This window comes from Musca vetustissima, unplaced genomic scaffold, assembly GCF_032173495.1.
Source record: "Musca vetustissima isolate MV318-11 ecotype Yass unplaced genomic scaffold, APGP_CSIRO_Mvet_v1 utg3485, whole genome shotgun sequence".
NCBI classification, from domain to species: domain Eukaryota; kingdom Metazoa; phylum Arthropoda; class Insecta; order Diptera; family Muscidae; genus Musca; species Musca vetustissima.
In genome coordinates this window covers 52,866-66,856 of record NW_026889661.1, presented here as the reverse complement: position 1 = coordinate 66,856, position 13,991 = coordinate 52,866, and the positions used below count along the sequence as shown (strand labels likewise).

The following is a 13,991-nucleotide window of genomic DNA, read 5'->3' as shown; positions in this document are numbered from 1 at the left end:
AAATCGACAGATATATAGGGACTTTGGTGCACCATTTACATGAAATCGGACGAAACTATTTGTGGGAGCTATATCTAAATCAGGACCGATTTTCATGAAACATGGCAGACTTCATTCTAGTCTCTATTAAGTACGTTATACCAAATTTCGTGCAAATCGAAGGATATATAGGAACTTTGGTGCACCATTTACGTGAAATCGGACGAAACTATATATGAGAGCTATATGTAAATCTTGACCTATTTTCACGAAACTTGGCAGACATCATTCTAGACCTAAATGATTAGACTGTACCAAATTTCGTGCAAATCGAATGATATATAGGGACTTTGGTGCACCATTTACATGAAATCGGACGAATTTATATGTGGGAGCTATATCTAAATCAGGACCGATTTTCATGAAACTTGGTAGACTTCATTCTAGTCTCAATTAAGTACGTTATGCCAATTTTCGTGCAAATCGAAGGATATATAGGGACTTTGGTGCACCATTTACGTGAAATCGGACGAAACTATATATGAGAGCTATATGTAAATCTTGACCTATTTTCACGAAACTTGGCAGACCACATTCTAGACCTAAATGATTAGCCTGTACCAAATTTCGTGCAAATCGAAAGGTATATAGGGACCGTTTACATTAAATGGGTTAAATATATATATGGGATCTATATCTAAATCTGAACCGATTTTTCCCAATTTCAATAGGGTTCGTCCTTGGGCCGAATAAGTGACCTATGCCAAATTTCATCCAATTCGGATCATAAATGCGACCTGTACTTTGTGTGCAATTTAACATGTACAGACAGACAGACGGACATGCATTAATCGACTTAGAAAGTGATCCTATGCATATTCTCAAAAGGAACCATGGGTCTATCTCGATTATTTTTGCCTGTTACAAACATATGCACAAAGACATAATACCCTGTACCACAGTGTGGTAAAGGGTATAAAAAATTAGGAAAGTAATGTGGCTAAAACGTTTCTGAACACATTTTGAACAATAATAATATAAAATCCAGTATGTAAATGACCAATGTCTGTAAATGAAGACTATCAATCTGGAACCATTTATAGGATTTTTCCTTTAGGTTTTGTGGTATGATGCTATCCGCATTAGCTGCAATTTAACATTTCCAGTTCTTGGTGGGGTAATAAATAGAAGCACCTCTAAAAATATTGTTGTAGATTGATGTTCTTTGGAAATAGTTTTTTTTTAAAAAATTACACAGCCCTTAATGTTTTTATATAAATATGTTTTTAAAAAACCACAGACAAGTGTCAAAACATAGACCCTTTCCTGCGAAAATATTCGGTGGGGAAACGTGACAAACATCTTTATAATAACTAAAAATACGCGCATTTCTATGTCAAATCATGGACCTATATCAAAAAACCTCTGCACAATTGTTTTTCATCCTTCAAAAATACTGAATATCATTTTTCAGACACTTTTGTAAGAAAATGCTTCTAAAACCATAAAAATATAAGCAATTGGGAGGGGCCTCTGTATGTGGACTATGCCAAAGCATGGACCTATATCGAAAATTGTCTACAAATATGTTTTACAAGCTCCAAGGAAACGCAGAACCAAATTACAACCATTTCGAAAAATGCGCCTAAAACGGTTAAAAATCGTGCTTAAGCTCCCAGCAATCCTGACATTGGAAGGTGCCCTTTATAAAAGGGCTGTAGCAAAAAACCATGCCTGTTTGAGTCCCCTAAAATATATTTGTTAAAAATCAACCCATTTTTGAGTCCCTTAAAGTATATATTTTAAAAGTCCAAGCTAGATTCTCTTAAAAAATATATTTTTATAAATTTCATGCCTGTTTGAGTCCCTTAAAGTATATTTTTTTTAATCCACACCTTTTCGAGTCTGTTTAAAAATATTATTTTTTATCCAAGTCTGTTCGATTCCCTTGAAAAATATATATATTTTTTAAATCCACGCCTTTTCGAGTCCCTTAAAAATATATTTGAAAGTCCCTTATAAAATATATTTGTAAACATCCATCACTGTTAAAGTCCTTTACAGTGGTCCAAGGACGAACCATATTGAAATTGGGAAAAATCGATTTAGATATAGCTCCCATATACAGGGTTGCTCATATTCGACGGACCCTTCCAAATATATATTTCGTCCGGTTTTACATAAATGGTGCACCAAACTCCTAACGTTTGTCCGATTAACACGAAATTTTGCACAACCTATCAAATTGAGACTTGAATGACGTTATTGGGTTTTGTTGAAATTGGTGCGGATTCAGCCATAGCTTCCATGTGTGTTTCGAACGGGTGTCTGACTGAAATTAAATTCACATTGAAAGTAATTTTACATTTTTCATAAAATTGTCTATCATTTTTTTTCGGAAGAATGCCTATTTCATTAATAATCTCATATAAATTCATAACTCAACACCAATTACGCTTATAAATATTTTTACCAGCTTTAATCCTTTCAACGATTTTTCCTAATTAAGGCGACTTAATTAGCTACATAGCTACTTATTCATAATCAAGTTTTTCTGTAAAGGTCTTTAAATCCAAGAAAAAAAATCCATTTAAAATAACCAAATAATCGCCTAAACGTGTTTAGAATTTTACAAAATCAAATGACTTGGGTCAAATGTCATTAAATTTTATTTTTTGGGCATTTCCGTTTGACCATCACGATGCCGATGTTCGTCGCTTCGTTCATAAATTTTGTGTGAAAATTTCGTGCATTACAAATGGCGATTTAAAACGATATTAAGGAAATATTTAGTGGAAGTAATAAAACATAAATTCCGAAACGAAATGACCTTTTCAATTGACCCCTCAATGTGGGATCACATTTCTAAGTTTACTTAAACCAAAAAAACACATCAAATGCCTTGGCCATAGTTATGCGGCAATCTTTATTTATACGCAGTTGGCGACACACACACGCATACAATCACAATTTTTTTTATATAAAATTTTGTATAGTCGGAATCCCTTAAAATTTCTGAATATTAATATTTTATACAATTTTGTGTGTGTTTGTGCGGTGGTTGTTGCTGGTTTCCTTTCTTTTTGTTGGTTGTACGTTATTTTTTGATGCGGCAAACATTTTTTAAGCCTCTACTAAGTGTACAAAAACCAATAAGGACAACCAAATTCCTGAACGTTTTCGTTCCGTATTTTTTTTTTTTTTTTTTTGCAACCATAATTCCTTTTTATTACATTTATTTAGTCCACTTTATTTTGAGAACTTGTTGTTGTTTTTCTTTTTTGGGATCAGTGAACAACGTTTTCTTGTTGATGGTCCACTTGTTTTATTTGTGTTTTTTCATTCCGTATTTTTTTCTGATTTCTTTGCAGGTTGTTGTTTTGTGACATTTTATACCCGCCGTGCTGCCTTAAAAGCCCAAGATGCCCTGCACAATGTTAAAACTTTAAATGGGGTAAGTATTTCGTTTTTGGTTTTTTTCGAATATTAATATAATTCTTTCTCAATATAATGATCCGAAAGAGAATGAAATTTAACAAATGCTTGGAAATAAAATTTTTATGAAAGGTTGTAATTGGTTTACGTGAAAATGTCGGCACGTGACACAATGTAATACATTTAAAGGGTGACATGACAACAGTCACAGTATAGAGATTTTGCTGTAGAAAGAAAGTAATCGGATTTTAAAAATGAACTGAATTCCCATATCTTGTAATCGAAGCTAAAAGTCGCGATTAAAAAAAAATCAACTAAAAGGAACAGACATAAAATAGTTGTTTTCCGGCTTCAAATTTGTTTCCAATTTCTTAATTTTCACAAAAAGCAAGAAACGGAAAAACATTAATAAGTTCTATACCCCCCAACATGAGTTGCATAAATAACCGGCAATGACATGGTACATTATTTGTAGGAATATCGAATAATAGGGGTGCTGTTATATGTGGGACTATTCTTAAAAGTGGACAGTTATCCATAATTTTTAGAAGGAAGATTTTGGTTAAAACATATTTGGAGAGTTCCGTCAGATGTGGGTTATACAAAAACGTTAACCGAAATATATAATTTTTGATAGCAAGCATTCTAAGAGTAGTAACAATGTATGTGCTTAATTTTACAACTCTATATTAAATATTAAGAGTCAGAAATACCGATTTCGATTTTGATTTCAGCAGACTGACAGCTGGACATGCGTAATTCGACATAGAATTTTATTCTGAGGAAATGGGGTAGGAAATAAATATTTCGAGGTTTTGAAACCGGATGGAGAATATAAAATAGTAAACAACCAACGTTGGATCGGACCTGCTACGGAAACATACGAGAGGGGTTCCTAAATTTTAATTGTACCCTGCATTAATATATATACCGATTTAAACCAATCCTAACAATTGCTCCTCTCTCTACTAATTTGGCTCGCTCATATATGAGATCTTACTTACTTAATTGACTCGTATCTATACATTTGTTCCATAAACCGAACTTAACAAAGATTTCCATGCACGTGGATGTTGTGCATAGTTTTTCCCATTTGAAGGCCATGTTTCAGATGTTATCTTCAAATATTCCTATCGAATTCTTGGCCTTCCTCTTTTGCGTGAACCATCAATAGGCTCGCTTTAATATGTATTTTGAGTTGGCACGTCCTCATCCATTCAAACACAGTTGCTGCAGCTCGATATTTGTGACTATGCGGATATCCGTTTACAAATATTCACCGCCGACACAGATCGGTCTATAGATTTTTCGGAGAATTTTTCTCTCAAACACTCCAAGAGCTACCTCATCGGAAGTACCCATGCTTCAGATTTAATACCAGTACGGATTGTGTCATCGTATTTTAGAGTGTAAGCTTGGTCTGAATTGATTATTTTTTTTTATTATTTTTCAAAGCTGTAGTTTCAAGTTCCACAGTTGGTCCGAGTCGACTAGACGACTTTCGCATTGATACCATCAGCTTGGTCGTTTCGCCAGTTCTGGCAATAACTCTTTTTGGCAGACTTCTTTTCAATCGGTTCAAAGGTGGCAGTTACCGATTACAATTTTCGACACCTTATGTCGATGTCATCGGTGTAGGAGAGTAACAGAGTGTTATTCCTGTTTATCTTTTGAATCTCGTATGATTTTAAATTAGGCAAAAGATTGCCTATCACCTTATCTGAACCCTCGTTCGGTATTGAAGGGCTCCGAGATGTCCTTTCCGATTTTAATTGCTTATCTTGTGCAAGTAAGGGTTATCTTGTATAGCCGTATCAATTTGCAGGAATGCCAAACGCAAACATGGTTTTTCGCGGGATATATGAGAGCTATATATATGTAAATCTGGGCCGATAGTGAGCTACAATTTGACAACCGTCATTCGGTATCCTGCAGCATAATCAGTCATACATGAGTTATTTGTTCCACAATAGGCATAAAATCGTCTGAAAATATATATTCAAACTATATGTTAATTTGTATAGAGCTTAACAAAACTTTGGTAACGTCATTCTAGGCACAATTTCCCACGCTGCGCAATAATTTGTGACAATCGGAAAAATTGGGTATTTGATCACCATTTACCAGAAGTCATATTAGGCTCAATTTCGTACGCTGTTGGAAAATTTAGGTAGCACATATAGGTAGCTCCATATAACTGTACCCCCAATATTCGGTATTTTGAAGCATTTGGAGCAAGTTTTTCAACAGAATCTTAACATGGGGGAATATTAATACGCTATGCATGCATATGAGTCGATTTGTGAACTGAATTACATAGTACTGAATTAGGTCCAGACTGATTTCTGCGAAGTTTTGTTAAAATTGGTTCAGATTTATATAGTTTCGTCCAATGTTTTTGTAAATGATACACCAAATTCCCAATATTTGTTCGATTGGAACAAAATTTTTCACAGAGTACTGGACTAAGTCCAGACCGATGTCTGCGAAGTTTTGTTAAAATCGGTTAAGACTTAGATATAGCTTTTTTGTCCGATTGAGCCAAATTTTGCATAGCGAATGCAACTGAAAAAAAAAAAATTATATGTAGGTAAGTCATTGGGTGCCAAGTCAATAATACCAAGTCAGTTAATAATACACCTGCTAATATATAACATTGCCAATCAGATGAAATTTTCCTTATTTTTAAAATTGCATCAAATGCATTCAATTATATAAGCTATTCTAAGATATTTTCGATTTCAGATTATTACTCTTGTTGACACTTCCTTTGTTCTAAACATACAGCATCATTTCCTCCTGCGCCTTCTGAGATAATAAACTGCAAAAAATAGTAACATTTTCCAATTTATTTTGCGCCTTAAGCTGCTAAGCAACAATCTTTTGGTCAATTTCCTGTTTTTCTCAAGCGCCATTTAATTTAGTTTAGTTCTATGTTTTTATGAAATATCTTTCGCCATTCTTTTGATGGCAGCTGCCATCTACAACAATATGCAAGCTAACTGAACTAGGTCAGAATTGCATAGCTGGCTACCATGTTCTCATATTGCCTTTGATCCAATTCTTTTGACTTTGGCTATTAGCTGAGCGGCGGGGCAGTGGGAAAATTAATAGTTCATTGTTTGTTTTTCTGGAGTCATTTTTCAAAATGTGATTAACACAGTTTTATGGCGATGGTGTTGTTCTTAATTTTGTGCGTGCCGCAATGGAATGTGGTTGTTGTGTTTTGTTATCCAATAATCTATTGTGTGCATTTCCGTTTTGGTGCATGAAATATGAAATGTATTTCGGTTAAATATTGCACTTTTCGAAATAATAGTTGTTGGTGTATTGTGGATTATAAACATATTTGAAAGTAAACTATTTGAGATTTAAACTTTCAAGATTTTAAATGGGCTGGTAAATCAATACCAAAGCTTGTTGAGGTTTGTAACTTTGTAGATATATATTTTAAGATTTAAGGGAAAAAAAATAATTTACAAAAATGTTTTGTTGTTGTTGTATGGCATTAAACATCGGAATCCGAAAATTCCAATGGTTTTAGAAAGGGTACATGTCTGGCTTTCGTATGAACTAGGATTATTGACTTCGCTCAAAAATGAACAAAATGATGAACCTTTGAAAACATATTTTTGGAAAATCGCCTTTTTTACCACAAACCAAGTTTAATGGATGGATTTATTTAAATATTCTTTAGAAAACTATACCTTCTTTAAGGCTTAGAAAAAATATTCTTTAGAAATCCACGCCTTCCTCAAGGCTTGAAAAAAATATTCTTTAGAAATCCAGGTCTTCTTTAGGGCTTGGAAAAAATATTCTTTAAAAATCCACGCCTTCCTTAAGGCTTAAAAAATACTCTTTAAAAATCAACGCCTTCTTTAAGGCTTGGACAAAATATTCTTTAAAAAATTCACGCTTGCAAAAAATATTCTTTAAAAATCCTCGGCCTTTTTAAAGCTTCGAAAAAATATTATTTAAAAATCCATGCTTCTGAAAACCTTGATTTTTCTCTTTAAGAAACCTAAGCTATTTATTATGTGTGGAGAAATAATTGTAAACAACTTGTCTTTTGTTATCAAAATTTTCTATCAGAAATTAATTTATTTTCCACTCTATTCAATTATTCCTCACCCAAATAAATTCGGCTTATAGTAGGAGTAATTATGTTGTACTTCTATTATTAAAAAAATCTATAGAAAATTTAAATTGTTTCATATTTATTCCCACACAACAAAATTTCTCCCACATTTTCTTCTCACAAAAGCTTTGCATCATTTTCTAATTAAAATCAGCTTAAAAAGCCACTACCAATACAAGGAAATCCCCAAAACAAACACATATAAATTTATAACGAGAGAGAGGGAGGGAGAGGGACATACATACAAACGCACATCCACACATTTTTAGCCATAACTCCACACTTTTTTGCCTTTATAGAGAATACAGAAGAACATAAATTATACGCAACTCTTTTTTCATTCTCTCACACACACATAGTTACTCTGACTCGCCGTTACTATGATTTATTGACATTGCAGTTCATTTTTAAAGCGTCGGAAATTCACGATTTTGAACTTCAGTTAAGACATGCTTTAAAAATTTTGTACAACAACTACACGGACACACAATGGCGGTTTACGAAGAGACAATACGCCACCGAAAAACTACTACTGCAATGGCGGCGGAAATGGACAAAACGAATTATTCCGTATATAGATCATGAATTATGGAATGCTCACTAGCTGTTGTATATATGTATGTATGTAGGGTTTTTGTGTGCATGTGTTTAGATGTCATGTAATTGATGATGTACTATGTACTAATGTAAATATGATTACACTGGAGTGCAAAATATTAGAAACGGATGTGGAAGAAGTAGTGGCTGAAATTGATTATTAATGGTCATTTGATACCCTACATCATCAAAACTGGAAAAGGGATTCATGAAGGAAAGAGTACTTCAAAAAATACTCACTAGGTTTTCGATGGCTTTATTGTGGAGTGGATTTAAAAAAAAAATTTGAGTCTTAATAGAGCCGTAGATTTTTAGAGAATATTTTTTGGATGCTTAATACTGACGTGGATTTTTAAAGAATATTTTTTGGAAGCTTAATAGAGGCGTGGATTTCTAAAGACTATTTTTTCGAAGGCCCAATAGAGGCGTGGTTTTCTAAAGACTATTTTTTTCGAAGGACCACTAGAGGCGTGGATTTTTAAAGACTATTTTTTTCGAAGGCCCAATAGAGGCGTGGATTTTTAAAGACTATTTTTTTCGAAGGCCCAATATAGGCGTGGATTTTTAAAGACTATTTTTTCGAAGGCCCAATAGAGGCGTGGATTTATAAAGACTATTTTTTTCGAAGGCCCAATAGAGGCGTGGATTTCTAAAGACTATTTTTTTCGAAGGCCCAATAGAGGCGTGGATTTATAAAGACTATTTTTTTTCGAAGGCCCAATAGAGGCGTGGATTTCTAAAGACTATTTTTTTCGAAGGCCCAATAGAGGCGTGGATTTCTAAAGACAATTTTTTCGAAGGCCCAATAGAGGCGTGGATTTCTAAAGAATATTTTTTTCGAAGGCCCAATAGAGGCGTGGATTTTTAAAGAATATTTTTTTCGAAGGCCCAATAGAGGCGTGGATTTTTAAAGAATATTTTTTTCGAAGGCCCAATAGAGGCGTGGATTTTTAAAGAATATTTTTTTCGAAGGCCCAATAGAGGCGTGGATTTTTAAAGACTATTTTTTTCGAAGGCTAAATACAGGTACACCATTTACATAAAATCGGACGAAAATATATATGGGACCTATATCAAAATCTTAACCGATTTTCACGGAACTTAGCACACACCATTCTAGACTCAATTAAGTGAGCTGTGCCAAGTATATAAGGACTTTGGTGCACCATTTACATAAAATCGGACGAAAATATATATGGGAGCTATATCTAAATCTGAACCGATTTTCACGAAATTAGCACACATCATTATAGACTTAATTAAGTGCGCTGGGCCAAATTTCGTGCAAATCGAAAGACATATAAGGACGTTGGTGCACCATCGGAACACAACTGCGGTCTGTATTTTGCTCACAAACATACACGGACGGACGTGCATAAATCGACTCAGAAAGTGATTCTATGCATATTCTCAAAAGGAACCATGGGCCTAGCCCGATTCCTTTTGCCTGTTACAAACATATGCACAAAGACATAATACCCTGTACCACAGAGTGGTGAAGGGTATACAAATACACGCCTTATTTAGCTCTTGAAAATTTTTAATTTTATGTAGAATCTGAAAGAAATATTTTTTTATTCTCTTCCAATAGTGATATCGAAGTTCGCATAACTCCATTTTATAATTTTTTTCACGCTCTTCCGCCAATCGTCAAAATAGAAATTGTTCAAATTCTAATGGGAATTTCTATTCAATTTTTGTGGCACTGCGGAAGTGTAAGTTTGTGGATTTTGCGACAACCACTTTAAATTGTTTTCTCTTCATACAGTAACCACACTACTCTCTATATACATACACGCACACATATGTACAGACACTTCGCGATACGCAAAAACAATAATACAGTCAGAACATTTATAATGCGTATGAATGTTCATGTTCATGTCCCTACACCATTTTTATGACTTTGAATTTTTGTCCTTAGAATCGGACGACCCGTCATAACACCACCACGAACCATAATCTTCTCTACTTTTATTGTGGCTATTATTATTTGTATGTGACATTTGGTGTCATGTATACAAAAACACACATATCTACATATGCATATGTAAAGGTATATGTGAGCGTGTGTATGTATAAATACGATTATATTATGTCTGCTTGTATTGCAAGCCACATGAATTAGTGTGTCTGGTGTGTGAAGTTTTTATGTGTGTGTCTGTGTGCGAGTGTTCGGTGAATGCCCCCTTAGCTCTATGAAATTTTTATGAATGTCTGCGATAATGGTTTTTAGCGGATATTATCACAGTTACCGAGTGTTACACGAGTGCAACATACTGACACTGAGACGAACATAAAATATATAAATTTCATTAGGATAGAATTCCTTGCTTATTCAACTTTACCATGACAATTCATAATTTCGAAATGTGCTTTAGTTCCGTTGTCTATTTCCTCACACCCACCCATCCATTCTCCCATAGAAGTTAGGGGGGTCTCCGATTCATCATCACTCTCTTATTTATTATTCTTTAGAAAAAAGTTTTTTTTTATTTTATTTTTCTGGTTTTCTAAAGTTGTGTTTCTTGTTTTTGTTGGCTTTCATATTTAATGACTACGAGAAGCATGAATTATACATTGCTCGCCACCAACCCCCACTCCCCTCCTTAAGTTACCATAATATATGTGGCAAGGCATTGCGTGTGTGGTTTAAAAACCGATAAAGATAATTTCTAGCTTTAAATAATAAATTGTGTAGTTTGAAGTTTTTTGTTTCTTTTCATCCTTCCTCTTTTCCTTTTTTTGTTTTCTTTACGCATTTGTCTGTGAGTTTATCAGAATAATCGTTATTATTATTATTGTTGTTGCGCGGTTTAACTTTTATAATGTGTCGTTTTGGGGGGTAATGGAAGCTCATGGGGACATTTAATGTGATTTATTAAATTATAATTTTATTTGTAGGTTATAATGTATGTTGTGAGGATTTGAGTAGGATTTTACTTACTTGTATCTACAATAAAGGATATATTATGTTGACTCATTAAAACAAGAAATTTAAAATACGTATAAAATGCTTAAATTTCGATTGTGCCGAATTTAATTAACAGCCCTAAACAAGCGTGTAATTTTATAGTCCTCTTTAGAGTAAAGAAATCGAAGATATCGCAAATATTTTTCGTTTCAAGATATTTGCAAGGAAAATACCAATACCAATAGGTCATTAACCCGAGTTAAAGTTGATTTTATGCTTAATCCGGACTAGTGGTCATATATATCCTAGTGGTCATATATATCCTAAATTTGTTCAGAGTGGAGACAGATGCAATGCCTGGTGGCATGTAAAATTTCCTTTGGAAAGTGTGTCATATATGTGAACAAAATTTACAGACTACGTTTTTACGTACGACCATGTGTTGTTTTCAGATTTCGATATCGATTACAATGACAAGATTGCATTGGTGAATATTATAGTTAAAATTGGGTTAATAACTTCAAACGTGCTGCTGCTAGTTCATAGACGTTCAAACAGTCCATTTTGCCACAGTACTGTCATACAACTATAGATACATCATTGAACACTGATATACCGATATCCTTGGACATTCCATTCATTCCACCATAACCATAAAAATGGTTTCTTCTCCTTATTTCCAGCACACTTTTACACGGTCCAAAAAAGTCCCCTGCAGATTGGTGCATATACATTTTTCAAAATACAATCTCGGTGTTTCAAAAGACGTTTACAAGTGGCTAATAATGAATGATACAAAACAATCTGTGCACCTTTTAATTTTATAAGAGGTGAATGGGTCAAATTGACGGACATCTCTGATTTAGCATCTTAAGCAGAAGATGTTGTTATCAATGTCTTTAAAATCCATATTTTGGAGGTGTCTCAATCGAAGTATTTTGAAGAATGAAGTATTGCACATACATTACCCCTATTCCCATAACAGTTCATATTGAAAATTATAATATCGGCGAATTTTCGTGAACAAAGTACAGGTCGCATTTATGATCCGATTTGGATGAAATGTGGCATAGGTCAGTTATTTGGCCCAAGAACGAACCGTATTGAAATTGGGAAAAATCGATTCAGATTTAGATATAGTAAATGGGTCTCCAAAGTCCCTAAATATCTTTCGATTTGCACGAAATTTGACATAGAGTACTGAATTAGGTCCAGAATGATACGTGCCAACTTTCGAGAAAATCCGTTTTTATTTAGAAAATATATATGTGGGCTATATATATTTTCGTTCGATTTTATGGAAATGGTGCAGCAAAGCATCTATATATCTTTCAATTTGCACGAAATTTTGGATGGAGTACTAAAAGATATCTAGAGTGATGTGTGTTAAGTTTCGTGAAAATCGGGTCAAATTTAGATATAGCACCCATATATAGGTTCGTCCGATTTTACGTAAATAGTGCACCAAAGACCCTAGTCGATTTGCATAAAAATTGGCATAGCATACTGAATTAGCACTAGAACGATGTGTGCTAAATCTCGTGAAAATCAGTTCAGATTTAGATAAAGCTCCCAAGTATATTTTCGTCCGATTTAAGGTAATTGGTGCACCAAAGTCCCTATATAACTTTCGATTCGCACGAAATTTGGCATAGCGCACTGAATTGAGTCTAGAATGTTGTGTGATAAGTTTCGGAAAAATCGGTTCAGATTTCGATATAGCTCCGACATATACATATATATTCGTCCGATTTTAAATAAATGGTGCACCAAACTTTTAATGTTGGACCGAATAACTCGAAATTTTGCACAATGTATGAAATTGAGACTGAGTTCTTGAGATTTTCACTTGAAATTTTGTAGGGACAATCTTGAATTAGTGTAGATTCGAATTAAATCAAAAAAAATTTTGACCCCGAGAATGGGGAGGGTCCCCTTAAGCGTAAAAAAGAGTATTGAGATTTAAAAATAAGAAAAGTTTCGAAGTCCTCAATTAGGCATAGCACCTAAAACGGCATATACATTAGAACTTTTTACCGGGTTAACCCACTTTATGAGGATTTATTTGACGTATATTCAAAGGAATTGACAATTGAAACCCACTGGGTTAACGAAATTCAATTAAATGTAAACCTACTATAATATAATGATAACTACAAATGTTCGTTAATTCTTACACGATGTAAGGTACGTATTGTCGGTAAGGTCCACTTTTTGGTATTTTCATTTCGAATACCTGTAATAATGGTGGATGGTATCCAAGTTCGGCCCGGCCGAACTTTATACTTTTCTTCACTTGTTTATTGTTGTTTCTCATAATAAAATTTAGTGTATTTGTTAAGATGAACTTACCCAAAATGTCCTTCCATTTTATTTACAGATGTATCATCCCATACAAATGAAACCCGCCGATAGTGAAAATCGTAATGGTAAGTAGACTTCGAATAATTAATATTTATAAATACCCTCATCAAATAAGCGTATCATAAAACGTAAGCTATAGTCGATTCCAAAAATAAAGAAAAAATTGAAAAGTTTAAACTTTAAAAAAATTTGCTACGTAGATTTCGATTTCGAAGAAATGACAAAAATCCCCTAACTCAACAGAAAAGACGAAAAAATTGATGAAATTTGCAATTAAAAAGCCTCTTTTCTATTTGAAAAAAAAATCATGCAGTTTTTTTTCGAACTAACTTCTCTGTCTATCATTTTAATGTATTTAAATACCAATAGAAAAATGCGAATATATCTTCATACGCAAATAGCCATTCATTTTTCTTTACCCCAAACCAAACAAAAACATGGATATTTCTCTGCCTTCCCAAAAAATTCAAAAAACAAAAACGCAACAAATTGACCCAAAAAGGCATAACATGAAGAAGAAGAGGAACAACAACAACAAACTATTTACCATCAACAGACTTATGG

General features: G+C 33.7%; 1 protein-coding gene across 1 annotated transcript in view; it reads left to right on the top strand.

The window, feature by feature from the left end:
• Nucleotides 1-13,991, top strand: part of LOC133337329 (CUGBP Elav-like family member 2) — a 101,019-nt gene that overhangs the window by 36,707 nt on the left and 50,321 nt on the right. Inside the window, exons 3-4 of the mRNA XM_061545563.1 lie at nucleotides 3,351-3,433; nucleotides 13,444-13,492. Of these exons, the coding sequence (XP_061401547.1) occupies nucleotides 3,351-3,433; nucleotides 13,444-13,492 (132 nt within the window). The remainder of the gene's footprint in view (nucleotides 1-3,350; nucleotides 3,434-13,443; nucleotides 13,493-13,991) is intronic.